This window comes from Rana temporaria, chromosome 4 (assembly GCF_905171775.1).
Source record: "Rana temporaria chromosome 4, aRanTem1.1, whole genome shotgun sequence".
Taxonomy (NCBI): domain Eukaryota; kingdom Metazoa; phylum Chordata; class Amphibia; order Anura; family Ranidae; genus Rana; species Rana temporaria.
Window position 1 is genome coordinate 153,043,447 of NC_053492.1, and position 19,789 is coordinate 153,063,235.

The 19,789-nt window shown below is 41.7% G+C and overlaps 1 protein-coding gene across 1 annotated transcript in view; it reads left to right on the top strand.

The window, feature by feature from the left end:
* Positions 1 to 19,789, top strand: part of LOC120935656 (extracellular calcium-sensing receptor-like) — a 58,195-nt gene that overhangs the window by 12,715 nt on the left and 25,691 nt on the right. The window contains exon 2 of the mRNA XM_040347711.1: positions 16,897 to 17,182. Within this exon, the coding sequence (XP_040203645.1) occupies positions 16,897 to 17,182 (286 nt within the window). The remainder of the gene's footprint in view (positions 1 to 16,896; positions 17,183 to 19,789) is intronic.

Genomic DNA, 19,789 nt, shown 5'->3' on the forward strand with positions numbered 1-19,789 from the left:
GGTGGTTGTCTGTGAGATTTTAACCCCTTGTGCGCTGGCTTCCAGGGTTTAGGAGTGGAGGCTCCATCCCACCCAAATAACACTTTGGAGCCTCCAAAATTCCAGGCCCCAAACTACTTTATTAAGATAGAGAAGACTGCGAGCCAGTCCTCTCTGAATTAGCGCCTGCCTGGAACTTTTCACCCACTTTTGGGTGACCCCCTGAACCTTCTACCTCTATTTAAATGGACCATAGTCCAAACAGTGGTGCCGTATAGCACCCGTCCAGGACCCACCCCCGGTGTCCTTTACACATTGTAAAATGACGTCGGCGGGAACCTTTCCTCCTTCAGAGTAGACGTCATATGACGTCCTTGCATTCCTGGCTGCTCGGGGGCGTGCGCCCCCGCCGCATTGCTCAGGACCCAGTAAGCTTGCCCGGCGGCCGCGATGTCCGCCGGACACCAGCGATTGGCCGCCATCACGGCAGGACAATGGATCTGTGTGTAAACACACAGATCCATGTCCTGTCAGTGGTGAGGAAACTGATGTGTGTTCCCAGTACAGAGGAACACACATCGATCTCCTCCCCTTGTGAGTTCCCCTCCCCCTACAGTTAGAACACACTTTAGGGAACATATTTAACCCCTTCAGAGCCCCCTAGTGTTAACCCCTTCCCTGCCAGTCACATTTACACAGTAATAAGTGCAGTTTTATAGCATTAATGGCTGTGTAAATGTGAATGGTCCCAAAAATGTGTCAAAAGTGTCCGATATGTCCGTCGCAATGTCACGGTCACAATAAAAATCGCAGATCGCCGCCATTACTAGTAAAAAAAAAATGCCATTATTCTATTCCCTATTTTGTAGATGCTAGAACTTTTGCACAAACCGATCAAATACGCTTATTGCGTTTTTTTTTACCAAAAATATGTAGAAGAATGCGTATCGGTCTAAACTGAGGAAAAAAAAGTAAAAAAAAAAAAATTATGATATTTATAAAATAAAAAAGTAAAAGATATTGTGTTTTTTTCAAAATTGTCGCTCTTCTTTTGTTTATAGCGCAAAAAATAAAAACTGCAGAGGTGATCAAATACCACCAAAATAAAGCTCTATTTGTGGGAAAAAAAGGGAGTTAATTTTGTTTGGGAGCAACGTCGTACGACCCCACAATTGTCATTCAAAGTGCGACAGCGCTGAAAACTAAAAATTGGTCTGGGCAGGAAGGGGGTGCAAATGCCCTGTATGGAAGTGGTTAAGGGGATCCCCATGCCAAAATTTAAGAAAAAAATGGCAAGGGTTCCCTCCAAAAATCTGAGCATGCAGCCTGGCAGGCTTGTTTTTTCTTAACTAAACCAGGCCACATGCCTTCAACATGTGGGGGTCGGTGCTTTGGTGCAGGGGTGCTCTGTGCCAAAATAAAAAAAATGGTGAAGGGTCCCCTCCAAAATCAATAACAGACCCTTTTCTGAGCCTGCAGCCTGGTAGGCCAGGAAAGGGGGGCGTTTGCATGTCCCTCCTTTTCTGGCCTGCCAGGCTGCATGCTTGGATAAGGGCCAGCTATGGATTTTGGGGGGGGGGGGCACACCGTTTTTTTTCTTAACCATACCAGGCTACATGCCCTCAACATGCGGGGGTGGGTGCTTTGGATTTGCCTTTAGTAAATCAACCCCGTGTGTGTTAATAGATTACCATTTCAAAATAATGCTGTTTTTGTTAAGCCAAAGGTAATTTAAAGAGTCATTGTATGAATCATTTCATGAAGATTTTTCTTTTGTTTGTTCACTTTGCTGCTTTCAAATCAAAAAGAATATAACATTTTCGTTTCGACCGATTCGAAAATGTATCGATTTGAACATTTTGAATATAAAAAATCAGCAAATTAGAGGAAAATTCGAAAATTACAAATACAATTTCCGAATAGGAATTCCGAATATGAACTAAACAAACTAACTAGATTAATGAATCAAAACAAAACAATTTTTTTCATCATGCACATGTCTACTGAACTTAGGCTTTAAAGCTGTAATAAACCCAAAAACAAACATTTATTATATTAAAGCTTACAAATTCTTGAATGTGTTAGCTGCATTTGTTTTCTTTTTTTAGTCTCTCTTTCTTCTATTTCCATCTGGTGATCCAGCCAGTAAGTCTGTTGCTTTTCAAAAAAAACAAGCTCTCTTCCAGATGTATCAGTTTACAGGGATGAGATAGACCATTTACCACTGACAGGGGTGCTTAAAATTAGCAGCTTTTATGCTGTGCTACAGCATTATGGAGATGCAGATATGACTGCCCTTTATTTTTCTCTCCCTCTACTGATATATTAATGTTATGCTGCGCAATCCTCCTCTAATCAGCAAGGAGAGAGCTAAAGCCAACCAAGCCCACAGACTTCTATGCAGATTGCTGAGAATCCTGGGAGTTGTAGTTTGAGATGGCAGCCATATAATGGGTACACTATAATGGTTACACTACAGATCCCAATAGACACTGTATAGTAGGAGGAGTGAAGAGATGATTTATTTTTAAAAACTTGTAACGGGAAGCACTCACATTGCCACATCCGTAAAAGTATAGAGAACAGAAAAAATTGGTGCTACAAGAGACACCAAAAGGGGTCGGACTTTAAAGGCATAGACAACAATGTGAAAATGTATAGAAAAAATATATTACAATATATTAGAAAAAATACATGGTATAGTCACATAAATGTACAATATGGTTAAAAATCATATCGGATGATAAAAACATACATAATGAGCCCTTGCATATCGACGCGTTTCACCGTTATTTTTATTACACTGCCCAGGAACTTTCTTCCTCTGATGGCTTTGAGAAAGTTAGAGAGTGAGCACCTCTGTCTGAATATTCACTTGCCAGCTAGAGACCCCACCAAGGGAGATCCGAGCCTGAGACAGGGAGTGAGAACACCCAGGGGCAGCGAAGCACTGCACACATCACAGCACCTGTGCTGCTGCTGCAGGGAGACTGGAGCATCCAATCACCCTCTGCTTCTCACCACTTTTCACTGGAGGCTTTTGAGAAAAGACCATGGGGGTCACCCTTCTACAGCAAAAGTTTACTGCATCATCCCAGAGACTAGTGAGAGGGCTATTTTTCTACTGCTAATACTGCTAGCAGGGACTGAAAAAAGGAAAAAAGGTTCTCTGTTTCTGTTATTTTTTTGTAAATAAGTAAGTTTTCTACTTCAATGACAGGCACTGATATTGCGGGTACACCGATAAGGCAGCACCAATGAGGTGGCACTGATGAGGGGACACTGATGGGCACTGATTATGGACACTCATAGGCAGCACTGATGGGCACCAATAGGCGGCACGGATGGGCACCAATAGGAATCACTGATGAGTACTCATGGGTGGCACTGATAGGTGACATGTATGGGCACTGATAGTCACTGATAGGTGGGCATAGATGGGCACGGATGGGCACTGATAGGTGGCACTGATGAACACTGGCGAATCCGCTGCGGCGACCACCATTATCGTTTACAGCACCACCGCCTGAAGAGATGGATATCTTGGTTGTGGCAGCAGCTCTTCAAAAATAGTCGTGCGGTGGGGCTTAAGTGGTTTAACAGAGAGGATAGTGTGACTTGTAAACTATGGGTTAACAACCACTTTAAGTTTGCCTTTACCTCCGGGTTTGGTCCCTGTTTTTTGATATAGCAGTACTGCTGGGTACTAGGTATTACTTTTTAAATGATTTACTATGATATTGTATGTTTGCACACTCAACCTGGTATGTCTGAGGTTCTTGAGAAGGTCGAGGGAAAGGACAGAGGAACCATACTATCCAGCAGCTCTTATGGGGGTAGCACTACATTATTAGTGTAGAATCTTTATCCCAAATAGAAAAACAACTGTTACTGTAAGTGCTTACAATGTATTACCTAGAGTTTGGCTTCAATTTGTTAGTGTATCTAATTCTGCAAGTACATTTAACAACCCCCCCCCCCCCCTTTACCTCTGACTGACAATGCTGCTGTCCGAGGGTTCCTCATTCCCCCTGTTCTCCTTCACCTAGAATGGGGGCACTCTAATACAGGTGGTGTGTTACAGAGGGAAATAAACCAGAAAAATAAAATAATGCAACCACCACATCTAATGGTTGAAAGTTGTAATATATACAGCTGTACTTACTTTTTATTGTAAAAATGTTGTACTTGTTATTGTCTATGTTATGCACATTTGTTTGTACAATATGACAATGCTATATACATCAATATGAATAATAATGATAATAAATACTGTAGATGATTCCAGTATTTCTGAATTTCTTATACATTTAGCCATCCGACTGTAAGAAATCTGCTTTTGTAAAATAAAGAATAAATTCTTGTAAGTACAGTAGGCAGGATTTTTTTTTAATACAAAAAAGCATAACATTTAGAGTAAAAAACAGGCTTCTAAGGAATTGCAAGTTATTCACCTCTTACTGTATCTTGTTAGATTTAGTCTCTCCAAGGCAGTTCTAGGCAACAAGTAATACCAAATAAAAATGCAATCCTCAATCCTTGTGCTAGAGTCAAAACTTCTTGAAAAATCATTTTTTTACCAATACTTCGCTGAGTCAGACTGAGCAGGGATTTTTGCAATGCAGAAAGACTAAAGCCCTGTACACACGATCGGATATCTGATGGAAAACAAACCGATGGGGCACACACATGATAGGTTTGTCCGATGAACCGTTTCGGTCTGTTTTCATCAGACAAACTGATCGTGTTTACAGGGCTTTAGATATTAGAATCCCTGGTCTGAATACCGTGTCTCCCCGAAAGTAAAACCTACCCCGAAAATAAGACCTAGCATTATTTTCCAGGAGGGCTGCAATAAAAGCCCTACCCCAAAAATAAGCACTAGTTTAAAATACTTGTAAAATCCTATAATCCACTCTGTTACAGTAGTATATAATGTACAATGTGTGTGTTTCTGTAACATAATTGCTGTGAAGAGAACTCCGGCAGGTCACAGAAGCACAGATCAGCACTATAACGAAGGTATTTGGCACAATTATATTACAGAAGCACACACATTGTACATTATATACTACTGTAATAGAGTGGATTAAAGGATTTTACAAGCATTTTAACTCAATTCACACTTGGGGATTCCTAACAGGCAGGGAGGGAGAGGGGGAGAGAAGACAGAACATTACATGGTAAGACCTACCCCAAAAAAAAGCCCTACTGTGTCTTTTGTTGCCAAAATGAATAAACCCGGCCTTATTTTCAGGAAAACACGGTAATCACATGTTCCCAAAATGATAGGTCAAGAGTTACCAGGGAATTTAACACAGTGGGGTGGCTTCATGTTCTTGAGCAACACCAAAATAAAACTGAAAGCTCAGTTATTATTGTCTCTGGATTGCCTCCTATTGCATATACTGTCCTTGGCAGATATGACTGTGCACACACTTTCCATTAACTTTCAAAAAAGTTTGTGACAGATATTGCTTGCATTTCAAAGTACGTATAAAGTCTATGACCATGGAGTCTGCATATTTTGTGCATTTGTCTTTACATTTGGGGCATTAGCAGTTCATCGGTGGATGAAAAAAAAACAATAGTTTGGATCCAACCAGAGAACTTTCTGAACTATTTAAAGCAGACAAGAAGCACTAAAGCTACAACTAACTCTGGTTCATGAACTACATGTGTTGATAGTTGGTGGTAGAAGAACTGCATGTTTAAAGTATGATTTTTTTAAATTAAATACTGTGGCTAGACACAAACATCCCATCTGATCCAATAACTTAATGTGACTAATTAGAAATTCTCATTGTAATCTGGCCAGTCCAAAGGTGGAAGCAAGGTAATAACTTTGCAATTTGCTTCTTCAATGTAAAATGCGTTGCATGAGAGACAGGAGCAGTTTCCATTTCCAAAGAGGACAAGCAAATGATTTCCCTGCCAAAGGTTCTCTATATAGAACAGTGTTTTTCAACTTTTTTTTAGTTCAGGCACCCTTTAAAATTATGGGCAGCCTCAAGGTACCCCATTCTAAAATGTAAAAAAATAAAAATATTCTAATAATTATACATAATGCAGCAACATCCACACACTTAAAACACCCAACATTGGCGATGATTTATTCTTTCAAAGCAAATACATCTTTGTCTACTGCTACGGACTAATATTCTAATGTCTATTTTTTGCCTCAATTTCTCTTCCTCACTCAGCTAATGTGACCCCAGTGCTGATGGAGAAGAGCATGGGAAGGACAAACAACAATGCTGTGCAGGTGCCCGATGTCATCCTTATCAACTGATGGTGTCATTGGTTGGTAAGACGCCGGTGGCGAGAACTTTATAATGGTGCACAATGAAAAACTGTGACTTTGTGTAAATAAAAGGAAGGCTTGATCCATCCGCTGGCATATATACAATTTTTGGACAACTTGTAGGTATTTTGCCAAGGCACCCCCTGAAGAGATCTGAAGGCACCCTGGTTGAATAAGGCTGCGCTAGAAGACAATTTTCTGTCTATGGCTAGCTTATCAGTTTTACAGAAAGTTTGTTTTGTCGAATATGAAATCTCAAGCTCTGTAATAATCAAATTTTCTTCTTGTTTAATATTTCTGCAGACCTTATGTGTCCCAATTTTTTTTTACGAACATGTCTGTGTTGGCAATGGGAAGCAGATAGATTTTAGCTACCATTTTCTACAGCAAGATATAAATTGTAAAAGAACATCTAATTGATTGCTATCGGCAACACACATAGTTTTTAGACACTTTTGATATACGACACACTATGTGAAGTAAACAAGAATAGTAGATAATTTGATCTTTAGATCTGATGCTTAGCAAATTGTCAGAACACCTGAGCATCAATTTAACTTACACCGATGCAAATAATCAAGCTTGAACCTTTAGGGGATTGTGTATGTTTAACTGCCAGGAAATGAATTTTGTACAGTAACTTGAAGTGAATGCTGATTAGAGTCCTCAGTGAATTCATGTGAAACAGGGTAACTTCCATAGCACAATGCTGCTGGGTTTTCCTGCACAGCTGCTTATCAGTGGGTCAGTGTTGGCTGAGGGAAATCTCTGCTAATATCAAGGGAAAGAAAAAGGATGAAATATCAATTACTAAAAATACACTGCTGTGTGTGGATTTCTTTTTTTATTTCTTAATAGAGGTAAATTACCAATTGCTGTCAATTTATCTAAGAAATAGAGTTATTTTACTAGGGTCCTATGTCAATATATTACTTGCAGCATTGTTAGTAAACGATAAAGGCTAAGCACACTTTGTAGACCAGGTTTCATGTTACACCTATATTTAAGGTGTAATATTAAGCATGTTGCATGAATCCCCAAAACCCTCCTTTACCTGAATTGCAGGATGGTTCTATGTCAATTTGGTGTGTCTGTGTGTGGCTCCACCCTCACAGCCATATTAACAAGGTCCAGTGTCACTCACTGAATTTGCTACCAGTCCCATCTGCCACCATGTTCTGAGATCACCCCTTCCAATTCAAGCCATCGTACCTCCAGGCTCCTAAACAGCAGATCTGTACCACCATATGTACCAGAGGCTGCAGAAAACCCTTGAACTGCACCTGCAACACACTGATCATGAATGCAAATCTCTACATGCTTGCAAAAAATGAGAAAATAAATACAATTCAGGAGATGTCGCTGCGTGATGTAGTACTTTTGTGAAAAAGACAGACTAAGCTTACACCTGAAAAAATTATCAATATATTATGAAATAAGTCACTATTCCCCCCAACAAAAAAAAATATATAAATATATATATATATATATTATATATATATAGAGAGAGAGAGAGAGAGAGAGAGAGAGAGAGAGAGCACTACCCCCGGAGGAGCTGCTGGTTAGTTTTGGGTGGCATGTTACCTCTATTCATTCGCCGTCTAGGATATACAATGAGGGTTGAGAAACTTCAATGTCCACACTTTAGGCTTTTTTTTCTTTGCTTTATTTACCCAACATGGTAAAAGGATAAAAATAGTAGTTGACGAGGTTAAAGGGTAATAGGTAGTAGGCTAAGGTGTAAACCTTTTGATCAGAAGCACTCCTGCTCCCAGCCATGCTGCCTTCATCCCCACTCTAGCCAGAGTGGGTATTGTGCACCTGGATAGGCCTCTCTCGCTAACCTAGCAGCCAGGGTGTCACACGGAACTTGGTTGGTATGTACCTGCCGGATGAGCCTGACGTGTAGTGGGAAGGCTTTCTCGTACAACCCCGGCTCAAGGGCCACTGATGTTGCAACAGTGGTCGCAAGAGCCTGGCGGTGTATGGGTGCCTGGTTCGTCTTGGGTCTTGTCAGTTCAGCTGGTGCAGCAGGAAACAGGAAGCAGGCTGGTAGGTGCACTGGCTGGGGAGACACTGAATACGTAGTCAGACAAGCCGGGTTTGGTAACAGACGATCAGATGTAGGTATAAACAACAGGCAGAGAATGGTCAGTATACAGGCAAGTTCGGCAACAGGATATCAAGCAGTGTAGAGCTGAACGTGGTTACAAGGCAGGCCGGGATCAGGATAACAGGGATCAATCATAGTCAAACAAGCCGGGTCAAACACAGGAAACAGATCAGATCACAGGAACAGGAAGTCACTGGAACAGGTATGAACTGCAGATCAGGCAGCGAAAACACAGTGCTGCCTAGGTTTTTTAAATAAGGCAGCCTGTTGCCAATAGGGTTGCCACCTCATCCCTTTAAAACAGAACACATATGAATTACACAGGTTCTGTGGCTTCTGTGTTCTGTTTTAAAGGGATGAGGTGGCAACCCTAGTTGCCAATCACTGAAATCAGTCTGTACTATTAACCCTTAGGTGGCAGGTCCATGACATTGGTAAAGTCTCTGCTGCAGACCTTCCCAAAGGTGGAGATATATTCGGTCCAGAATCCTCTCAGCATAGGATTAAGCCCCCCAGATCTCTTCTTGAAATAGGTTCTTGTGAACTCAGAACTGACAGGCGACCTTCACTTGGTCTCTCAGTATCAGTGCATCCTTCAATGAAGTTCAAGGCCTCTCCTGAGTGTACCAGCCTTCTGATCAGTGCTCTCCAGAATAGATGCTTCATTAAGTGGCTTCCTCCCTCTAGGACGGACAGCACAGGACCACTCTACAAGCGTAGACCCAGCCTAACTACCGGGCCTACTTGGTAGATCACAGCTCCGGACCAACACGGTCCCGGAGCCAGGAACACTTACACACGTAACACCGGCCACGAAGGCCACACACAGGGGGTGGTGGGACGACAGGCCAGAATCGGCGACGACGACCCAGAACTAATGACATCTGTCCCTTAAGTACTCTCCCCCAGCATGCACAGCGATGCGATCAACTCCCACTAATTGGCTGCCAATGGTAGAACACCAAATACACCTTGACTCGACTGCTGCCACCCTTGGCCTGGGGTGGTACCAACACCCCAGACAACAATAGTGGTCACTCACAGTACAGCCACAGCTGGAACAGAAGCCCACATTTGGCAAAACAATACAGTCAGAGGTAGTTAAATTTCTGACTACCCTTTAAATTTAAAGTAGCGCCGGCCAGAAAGTAGCAAGCTGCTATACACTCCCCCCACTAAACTAGACACTGTGCCCAGTGTCAGAACTATGGCGTCTCACGCCTGAGCGTCCACCTGAATCCACTGAACAATACAGTAACAGTAAAGAGGAAAAGAGAGAGAATAAAACATAACAAATGTCATCACATCACAGTATTTGTACAATCCACATTAATATTCCTATCTATCTAGTCTGCCCCATTCTCCAACAGTCTTGATAGAAGATCAACTGGATCTAAAAAAAACAAAGAGAAAACACACACAATCTCAAATGATCTACATTCCCTAAGGAAGAGTGAAGCTACACCTTCCGCCACAAAGATGAAGCCTCCTTCCTCCCCAAGGAGCATTCAAAACATAAGTGCTAGGCAGGTTATGAAAAGAGAGAGAAAAAAAAAGTCTCTCCTGAAAGTTACGGAAGACACCCCTTTAGCGGCAATGTCTCTGATAAGATTGTGCACCACATTCTGCCAATGAAGATATATTCTTTTTCTTTTCTTGACCACAAAGTCCTCATGGGACCTAATCTAAACTGACTAGGCTCTTATCCCCCAGAGTCAAACACATCTCAGCAATTGCGAGGAAAAAGCATAGTTTCTGAGTAGACTTCTTCAAAAGGGTAAAAAAAACACAAACCCAGCGAGCATGTTCTGCCGGTTCTCCTTACAAGTAGCACCTGGGATCGGGCAAAGTAAGGGTTTTTCCCTAGTTATCAACAGTGGTGATCGAGTAGATCCGGTCATCCTTTCCAGGTCATTGAATGACCACCCGATCACTGTAAATGTGCCGGCCATAGCTCCAAGACTCCCGACAACCTTCAAAGCGGTGAGTTAGGATTAATGACAGATTAAAGTCCCGGGACGGCTTTGGCACTTTGAGGTAGTCCCAGATGGCTTCTCGGTACCATCTTTCATGATTTTCCTCAATCTCCTTCATGGTGGCCTCGGGCACATAGGGGAACTCCCACCCATAGTCAAGTGCTACCCTTTTCATTAAGATTCTTTGTAAGAGGCAAGTTTAGGTATGTGGGAGTGTCCCAGTCCTGGCACCACACAGGCCCCAGGAAACCCCTTCAAGACAGTTGCCATGGCCGGAGGCACATCCCTCCCTCCGGCGACGACACCTTTGTCAAGCACAACCTCCCAATTTGTCAGCGGGATATCCGCCCTTGGCGCTGTATCCCCATCCCCTGAGTCCATTGGCGAGCATCTCCCTGAATTGCGGGCAGGTGCGGCACAGAATCCTTTACCCCATGTAAGCTCAGGCAACTTTGGCTCAAACCAGTGGTCATCCCCTGCATCAGAGGAGGAATCTAACTCGGAGCTTGCATACTCCTCTGCGGGCAAACAGGTGCGCACGACTTTAGTTAGAGGTAGTTAAATCTCTGACTACCCTTTAAATTTAAAGTAGCGCCGGCCAGAAAGTAGCAGGGCGCTACACATATATATTTATATTTTTTTGGATATTGCTACCATTGTAGTAGCCTGACAACATATTCAGAATCCATAGAGCAGCTCTGGCAACCGGCACTCTTCTCTGCTCTCCGATGCTTCCGGTATGTGGGCTAGCCTTCAGAATCCTGGTGTTCAATGCAGGACTGCTGGTCCTACATTGTACATGATGACGGTAGAACTCTTCGACCGGTCAAGCAGCAAATAGGAGTAGCTTTAGAGACCAGTCACATAACTGAGGATAAAACTCAAGGGAGCAAGGATTAAGAAAAAATAGTTCAACTTATACCTAGGTCCCTAGACACATTGAGAACGAGGGGGCACTGTAAGGTTATTTTTTTAGCTGCCCAATGTAAATTATGTGTTACCCCTATAAACCAATGACAATTTTATCTTTTCCCCTTGAACACCAATGTACGTTCCATCTTTTTCCACTGTCTAAAAGACAATTTCCTGTCTATGGCTAGCTTATCAGTTTTACAGAAAGTTTGTTTTGTCTAATATGAAGTCTCAAGCTCTGTTGTAAAAATCAAATTTTCTTCTTGTTTAATCTTTCATTGCTGGTTTAATATTATTATTAAATACCACAATAACCTGTTTTTTTCCTACTAATCACTGATACCAGTTTAATCTTTATTCACTAATTTTCAATGGCAGTTTATGCTTGTCAATGAATGCCAAGGGCAGATTTATTTAAGATGAGATCCATCATGTGTATATCTCAGGTTCAACCCAAATTTAGGTTGCAGCAAAAACTAAAAAAACAAGCACAGGTAACAAATTAAAGAGGGGAATTTTATTATTAATTAATTATCATAATTATTATTATTAATTAATTATTAGTATCACTAATTTACTAACAGACATATCAGCCTGGTTGTCACATCACTTCCTCAAACTCAATCTATCCAAAACCAAGCTCATGATTTTACCTCCTCCACGTGCTTCTCTGTCAAGGTTGATAGCACTACTATCAGCCCATCCTCACATGCCAAGGTGCTAGAAGTAATCTTGGAGTCTGAACTATCCTTTCAGACCTACGTCTAATCGCTTTCCAAATCTTGCCTCCTCAACCTCTACAACATCTTCAGAATACGCCCCTTCCTAACCAATGGCACCACAAAGCTCCTAGTTCACTCCCTGGTCATCTCTCGCCTCGACTACTGCAACTCAGTCCTCCTCACGGGATTACCATTACATAGGCTATCCCCCCTTCAGTCCATCATGATTGCTGCTGCCAGGCTCATCCACCTTATCAATCATTCAGTATCTGCTACTCCTCTCTGCCAATCCCTCCACTGGCTTCCACTGACCCAACAAATTAAATTCAAAATACTAACAGAAATTTACAAAGCCACCCACAACTATGCCCCCAACTACATCACTAATCTAGTCTCAAAATACCAACCAAATCATTCTCTTCAATCCTCCCAAGACCTCTTGCTCTCTAGTTCCCTTGTCTCCTCCTCCCATGCTCACCTCTAGAACTTTTGCTGGGCCTCTCCTACCCTATGGAACTCCCTACCCCAATCTGTCTATATTTTACTCTATTTGCTTTTAGACTATCCCTGTAAACCCTTCTCTTCAGAGAAGCCTATTCTGCCCCTACCTAACAACTGTACTTTTATTTTCTCCATCAGATCATCCCCCAGTTATTAACTTTTGTATCACTTGACCCTCTCTCCTAGATTGTAAGCTTTAACGAGCAGGGCCCTCTGATTCCTCATGTATTGAATTAGTATTGTAACTGTACTGTCTGCCCTCATCTTGTAAAGCGATGCGCAAACTGTTGGTGTTATATAAATCCTGTATGTATAATTAAAATAATAATTATTTTTCCTTTTATTTATTATAACTACAACTCACTGGCCACACTAACACACCATGAGTTGTAGATCGAAAAATTATTCCTGGGTTCCCTCAAGACCTGCCTCGTACACACGAATGATTTTCCCAGCAGGAAAACTGCCATGAGAGCCTTTGGCCGGGAATCCCAGCCATGTGTATGCTCCATTGCAGTTTTCCTGACAGGAAAACTACGGGGAAAAAAAAGAGAACATTTTTTTTCCCTGCTGGGATTCCCGGTAGACTTTTTCCTGTCGGGAAAACCAGACGCGTGTATGATTTTCCAAGGGGAAAAAAATGCGCATGCTCAGAATCAAGTATGAGACAGGAGCGCTTGTTCTGGTAAAACTAGCGTTTCAGAATTGAGTTATCACATTCATAACGCTGTAACAGACTGAAAATGTAACGTTACGCCAAATTCGATTCAGGTTTATGGATCGCAACTGCAGAGACTTCTCAGGTTCAAACCCAGGTTTCACTCTTAACTCAGTTAAGAGTTTGGGTTATATCATCACAGCCTCAGTAAAGTAAATAGTGCTTATTCCAGCATAAGCAACATAAAAGTAAATCTTGGTATTACTGGTATAGAACTGGTATAGCGATAAGTGTAGACGCAGTACTGGGACTGCACACTAGGGGTCAGGAGTGAACTCAGTGTTACTGGTATTGTACAGACAGGACTGGGTTCCTTATGGACAAATTAGTCTACATATCATAGTTCAATGGTTAGTACTAATAGTAACCGACATCATAGGCAGAGCACAATGGTGAGGATATCTGTAGCAGTGAAGATAAACTTGAATGCTGTAGTTGAGACACTAGGGGTGCTCTATAGTACTCAATAGTATTAGCAGTGCACACAGGCATGGAAGCAACGTCAGGCATGTAAAGCAATGCAGGTATTGGTATCTATAGCAGTGAGCATAACATGTGAGCTGCAGTTCAAACTTGAGTGGAACTCCTTAGTACTTTAGCAATGAGCACAGGCTTGAAAGCAAAGCGACAAGCATGGATATCTATAGCAATGAACTTTAACATGAAAGCTTTAGTTGAGACTTTAGTGAACCTCCATAGTACTTGATAAGATTAGCATAGCAATGAACATAACTTGGAAGCAAGCGGCAAGTATGGAGATCAGCGTTTAGTAATTGGTTTTCTATAGCAGAGTACTTGCGGTTGCAGATAGCTGGGCATGGATGAGCGTCCTGGGAGCCTGGACCTGGTTGCTGTGAGCTGTAGCGAACAAGGAGTCCTGGTAGTCCAGTTCAGGAAGCTGGAGCTCAGATCAGGTGAGTCTGGAAGCCCAGCTGACAGTGGCGTACTGTCAGCAATGGAGGAACACCATTCTGTCAGTGCTGGGAGTTTAAATAGGCCGCACAGGAACGAACCAGGAAGTACCACTAGGTGGAGCACCTCCGCAACCACCGTGGAGAGCAAGGCAGCAGGAGGTGAGAGGATATTCGGAAAGAAGGAAGAGAGTTGACTGGGAAAGAAGCAACTAAAGTTGTACTTAGTGCAAAGTTATTGGTGTGACGTTACAGAAAAGCACGAAGACTGAAAAGCGCAAATCGTCTCTCACCAAACTTTTACTAACACGAGGATCAGCAAAAGCAGCCCAAAGGGTGGCGCCGTTTGGAATGGAACTTCCCTTTTATAGTCCCGGCATACGTGGTGTATGTCACCACGCTTTGGACGGGCGGTATTTGGCCTGAACGTGTGTATGCAAGGCAGGCTTGAGAGGAATCCTGTTGGGAAAAACTCTTTTTTTTTCCTGACGAGAAAAAGTTGTTGTGTGTACAAGGCATAAATAGTTTTTCATGGGTTCCTCCAGAGTAAAAAGGTAGAGAAGGGCTATGTTAGCCAGTTAAAGAAAACCTTGCACCTGACTAGCAAAGTCAGTTATTTTAATCCTAGTACACACTGCTAGTTTTTTTTTTGTTAAAAAAAAAAAAACTGACAACTCAGGTCAGAGCCGCTGTACTAACAATCTAAACTTTGTATAGCACGGCGATCTCCCCTGTTGTGCTATTGTGCTCTGACAGGGGGACCCCCCCACCAGAACACTCCAGCAATTGTCTGAGAGCACTAATAGGGAGCCTGTCAGCAGACCTTTTTCAGTCATGGGCCTTCAACAGAAGGCGGTTGAATTCTGTCAGACCGGCTGCCATACACACAGGCTGAATGTTGGTCGGTTTCTATTGAATTCGGTTAATATTCGGCCCGTGTATACTAAGCTTTAGTGTTCTCATTACTTCATTACCAACCATATCAAAGTGACACTATATAAGTCTGCCTATACTAACTGTTCAGTGCCTGTTTTCTTTGAAATAGTACTACTACTCGATACTAAGTATTACTCTCAGGCCGCGTACACACGGTCGATCCATCCGATGAGAATGGTTCACCGCTGAAGCAGACTGATGCTCTGATGTGCGTACACACCATCAGTTCAAAAACCGATGGGGTCAGAACGCGGTGACGTAAAACACACGACGTGCTGAAAAAAACGAAGTTCAATGCTTCCAAGCATGCGTCGACTTGATTCTGAGCATGCGCGGGTTTTGAACCGATGGTCAGCCGTCCTTCGGTTCGATTTTAAAGCAAGTTCTAAAACTTTGGTCTGAAGGACAAAAGTCTGATGAGCCGCACACACGGTCGGTTTGGACAGATGAAACTGGACTTCGGTACGTTTTCATCGGTTTGGACCGGTCATGTGTACGCGGCCTCAGTGTTTTTCTGTGACATGCTTTGTACACTCAACCTAGTGTGTCAGAGGGGCTGACGTCCTTAGAGATTAAGGCAAAGAAGAAAGGACCCATCTCTATTAATGGCACTACATGTATGACTATGCTTAGAAGTATGAGAATGTTATTCATTCATAATAAACAAAAAAGAAGACAACAAACACTTGCTTTAACATTGCTTCAAAACTGAACAGCGCTGATTTATTGCAGCATGCTAAAAACCAAATACATAACTGATCATATTGTATGTGTTTGTATCTATCTATCTATCTATCTATCTATCTATCTATCTATCTATCTATCGACTTCCCCCTTTGTACCAAGCGTAAATGAACAAGTGGTGCCTTGGTTACAGGTAAAATGTGATTTATAGAATACTTAACACACCTTTAATATTAGGTTTCATTTAATTTTTGAAAAGCCTGTAGGGAATTTATTCAGTCTCATTAGCTGTTCTAGGGAGAGATGCTGGTATTTCCCAGCTGTATTTTTTGTCTATAAAAAGTAAGAGCTGCACATAAAAAGATCTTTCACTTGTGATCTGTTAGGAGGATGATGGGCACCGCTTGTCAGAATGAATTTCAAGCAGGTATTGTTAGGGCTGAGGTTTCTTTTTTTAATAAGGACACTAGCTGAAAAGGAAATTCATCCAAGCTGCATACTAGATGGACATTTTGACCTGACAGCTGTAATTAGGAAAGGAGACGTGAATATAGGGGGAATATTTTCTGCAAACTATGTGGAATCTCAACCAGATTTATCATTCAGGAACGAACCAGAAAAACTACAATGTTCAGGGTAAGTACTGAGATCTTATGTATATATTTAAAATATTATAATCATTAATAGTAATAAAGATTAAAGCATACCTGCACAGCACATTGAACCAGTGTCCGCACAGATTCACAGTGAAATAAGCATATATTACACTGGAAGCCTACAAATGAGAAAGACTGACAAAATACTATTTTACTGACCCACTGACTTTCCTCTTCACTAGTCAGGGATATGTCTAATAATCCACTCCTCCCCACTAACCACCAAATTTGGTGGGCAGCCTCACTGGTCAGTAAAAAAAGTGACCTGGGTTTGGGGAATCCCAGGATGCACTGGACCTAACCCGTGGCCATCTGGAGATAGTTGGAGATGCCTGCTCAAAGGTTTCAGGGGTCACTTAACAAGGTAAATGAGTGAGTCTTGTACTGCACAGCCAGTTTAAAAAGGAAACCACCTGCAACAGTAAATGTTCTTTCTACACAAGCACTAATAGTATGCATTATTATAAATATGGTTTCTTTACAGGTTTAGTGTTGCAGATTTCCAGGCTGTACAAACTATGATTTTCACGATTGAAGAAATAAACAAAAGTGATACGTTGCTTCCCAATATTACTGTGGGCTACAGAATATATGATGCATGTTATACCCACTTCCAGGCAACGCGGGCAACTGTGTTATTGACCACTGGTGTTGGAGACCAGCACATAACCTGTGACAAACTTCCATTAGTACCGGTGATAGTCGGAGGCTGCTGGTCTACCCAATCAATTGCTGTGACAAGAGTGGCGGGGCTTTTCAGAATTCCAGTGGTAATATAATAATGTTTTGTTTTTAATATCTATTTTTAATGCATTTTCCAATACACATAATTCACACAGATTAATTACAGTTATGGTCATCTGTTTACTAACTTTACATTACTAAGTTTGCAATTAGGTCAAAGTTACACACTATATTGCAAAACAGAAACAGGAGGGTGAGCAAGCGGACTACAGGCTGGTGAACAGGCCGGTGAGTGAGCAATAATGACGGTGAATGTTCAGGCTGGTGAGCGGCGCAGGCTGGTGTGTGACGGAGAGAGCAGGCAGGTGTCAGGAAGCAACTACTCATCTGAATATGCAAATTAAGTGCTGTTGCACCGTGGCCACCCGCACTTCTTCACAGTAAGCCTAGAGTTATAAGTTGGCAAGCAGACATCTTTATACACCCACCAGAGTCTTGCTTTTCACAGTTATTTTTAACAGTAAACTCAACTTATATTCCAATAAATAAGCTGAGTTTACTGTTAAAATTAACAGTGAAAAGCAAAACTATGTCCGCTTGCCGCCTTAAAACTCTAAGCTTACTGTGAACAAGACGGGTGTACCAAGATGGCCGCAATGCAACATCCCTTTGGTTGCATATTCTGATAGATATTATAACCATGCAGGATTATTTTTGAAAGATTCATATTTGACAAGATGTCTCATAATAGCTTGGGTGTCAAGGGTCACCTAAAGTCTGGCAGCTGTGCGTCTCTCTCCCAGCTTCATATAACAAGGCCTGTCCACATTCCTTTGTTGCTCGATCCAGATATGCACACTCAGCAGCTGGGAGACTGTGTGCATCCTCAGTTAAAAGGATGGCACCTCTTAGCTGCAAAGAAATTCAAAGTAAGGGAAACTAAATAAGGAAAAGCTTCCACTCAAAGTCCGTCCGTGGCTGTTTGGCATCATCTCTCACTGCCCGCCCTCACTCTGGGACACAGCCACTGGCAAGTGACAATCTGCATCTTGTGGCGGGCGATATTGGCAAGTGACAATCCACATGTGACACACTCAGGGCTCCCACTGATTCTGCATTATGGTGAGTTGAACTATTTAAATATATATTACAATGTAATAATAGAAATAATGCGCTTCAATCATCCTGACACCATAACAATCTTGGCGCCGTGATGATTGAAGCACCAACATCAGCCATTGATCCAACAAATTGCCCACAGAATTTTCTGGCAGTGCCCTTCCCGAGACTAGACTCTGGATCCGCCCCTGTGTGATGGCCTTACTTTGCCTCATGGTCATATACTATAACTGCTGCGTGTGCACCCACCTTAACTAGGTATACTAAAGCAACTAACTTTTATTGGAATTAGTACATTTTATAATCAATTTATTGCTAGCTCTGACTGAAAATATTTGAAATCTGCTTGAAAAGCTATATCGCTTGAGCATTTGTGTGAAGATTAAACTTAAAGGGTCACTAAAGGAATTAATTGTTTTAGCAAAATAGCTTCCTTTACCTTACTGCAGTCCTGGTTTCATGTCCTCATTGTTCGTTTTTGCTTTGATGTTGCTGTAATTCCTCTCTGTTCTGGAGACTTCCTGGTTGTCTGTTTCCTGATCACCACAGTACTGGGAGATTTCTCTCTGTGGTCACTAATCAAGGATGTGTGATTACTGTGTGTCTAAAACTCCTCAGCACCAATCCAGTTTCATTTTGCAAAACCTTCACTGCCCTCTATTGGCTCTCTGGCTCTGTACATCAGAGAACCAGGAAACAACAGCAAAAACTAAACTAAACTGTAGGTACATTATATGATTGGTTTTTATCTATTTTTAATAATTTTTAAAAGGAACCAGTTAACTATTATGTCTCTATACCCTGTAAATAGTCATGTCAGCTAAAAAATAGTTTTCCTTTAGTGACCCTTTAAGTATCAGTCACTGCAGCCAATTGTGGATTCAGTGTGAGAACTGTAAAAATAAAAGCCATGTTAGGGAGTCACAAATAAAAAAGATAATGAGCACACATACTAAAGCAAAAATAAAATAAACCATCCACAGACAATTTTCTAGTAAGTAAGAAATCCACCTGAAAGCTAACCAACTCATTATTTGTTATTTTCTATTGACTGCCTTGAGATTTTCGATTGATTTTCTTGAGAAACGAGAACATATTTTCTAAGACAGATGCATGATTTTTGTAAATAATGTTCTGTACATAAAGAGAATGATCTAAAAGCTGCACAATTAATTTGCAGGCTCTCATATTACCAATGATTTGACACCAATAGGCAAGCTCAGTGTAATCCCAATTGCCTAGAATCCCCTTATGAACAAGAACTTTATCAAGTATTATACATATATTGAATACACCACGATCCTACATTTTTCCCTGCTGACATGCCATTGCGTAAAGTGTCAACCCTAACAATGAACTTCTCTCATTCGTTCCCTTTTAGTCTGTTAAACGGGGGCAGACTGGCTCACTGGAGAACCAGAGGAATATCCGGTGGGCCCCTAGTATATGGCTTAAAATAAATTCAAAAAACCTAGTGGAGGTCTGACATTATTGACCAATTTCTATCTCTCATTTCTACTTGTAATTCTTGTCAATGTCATGTCTGCCTCTCTGCACTCTCAGTTCCACCCTCA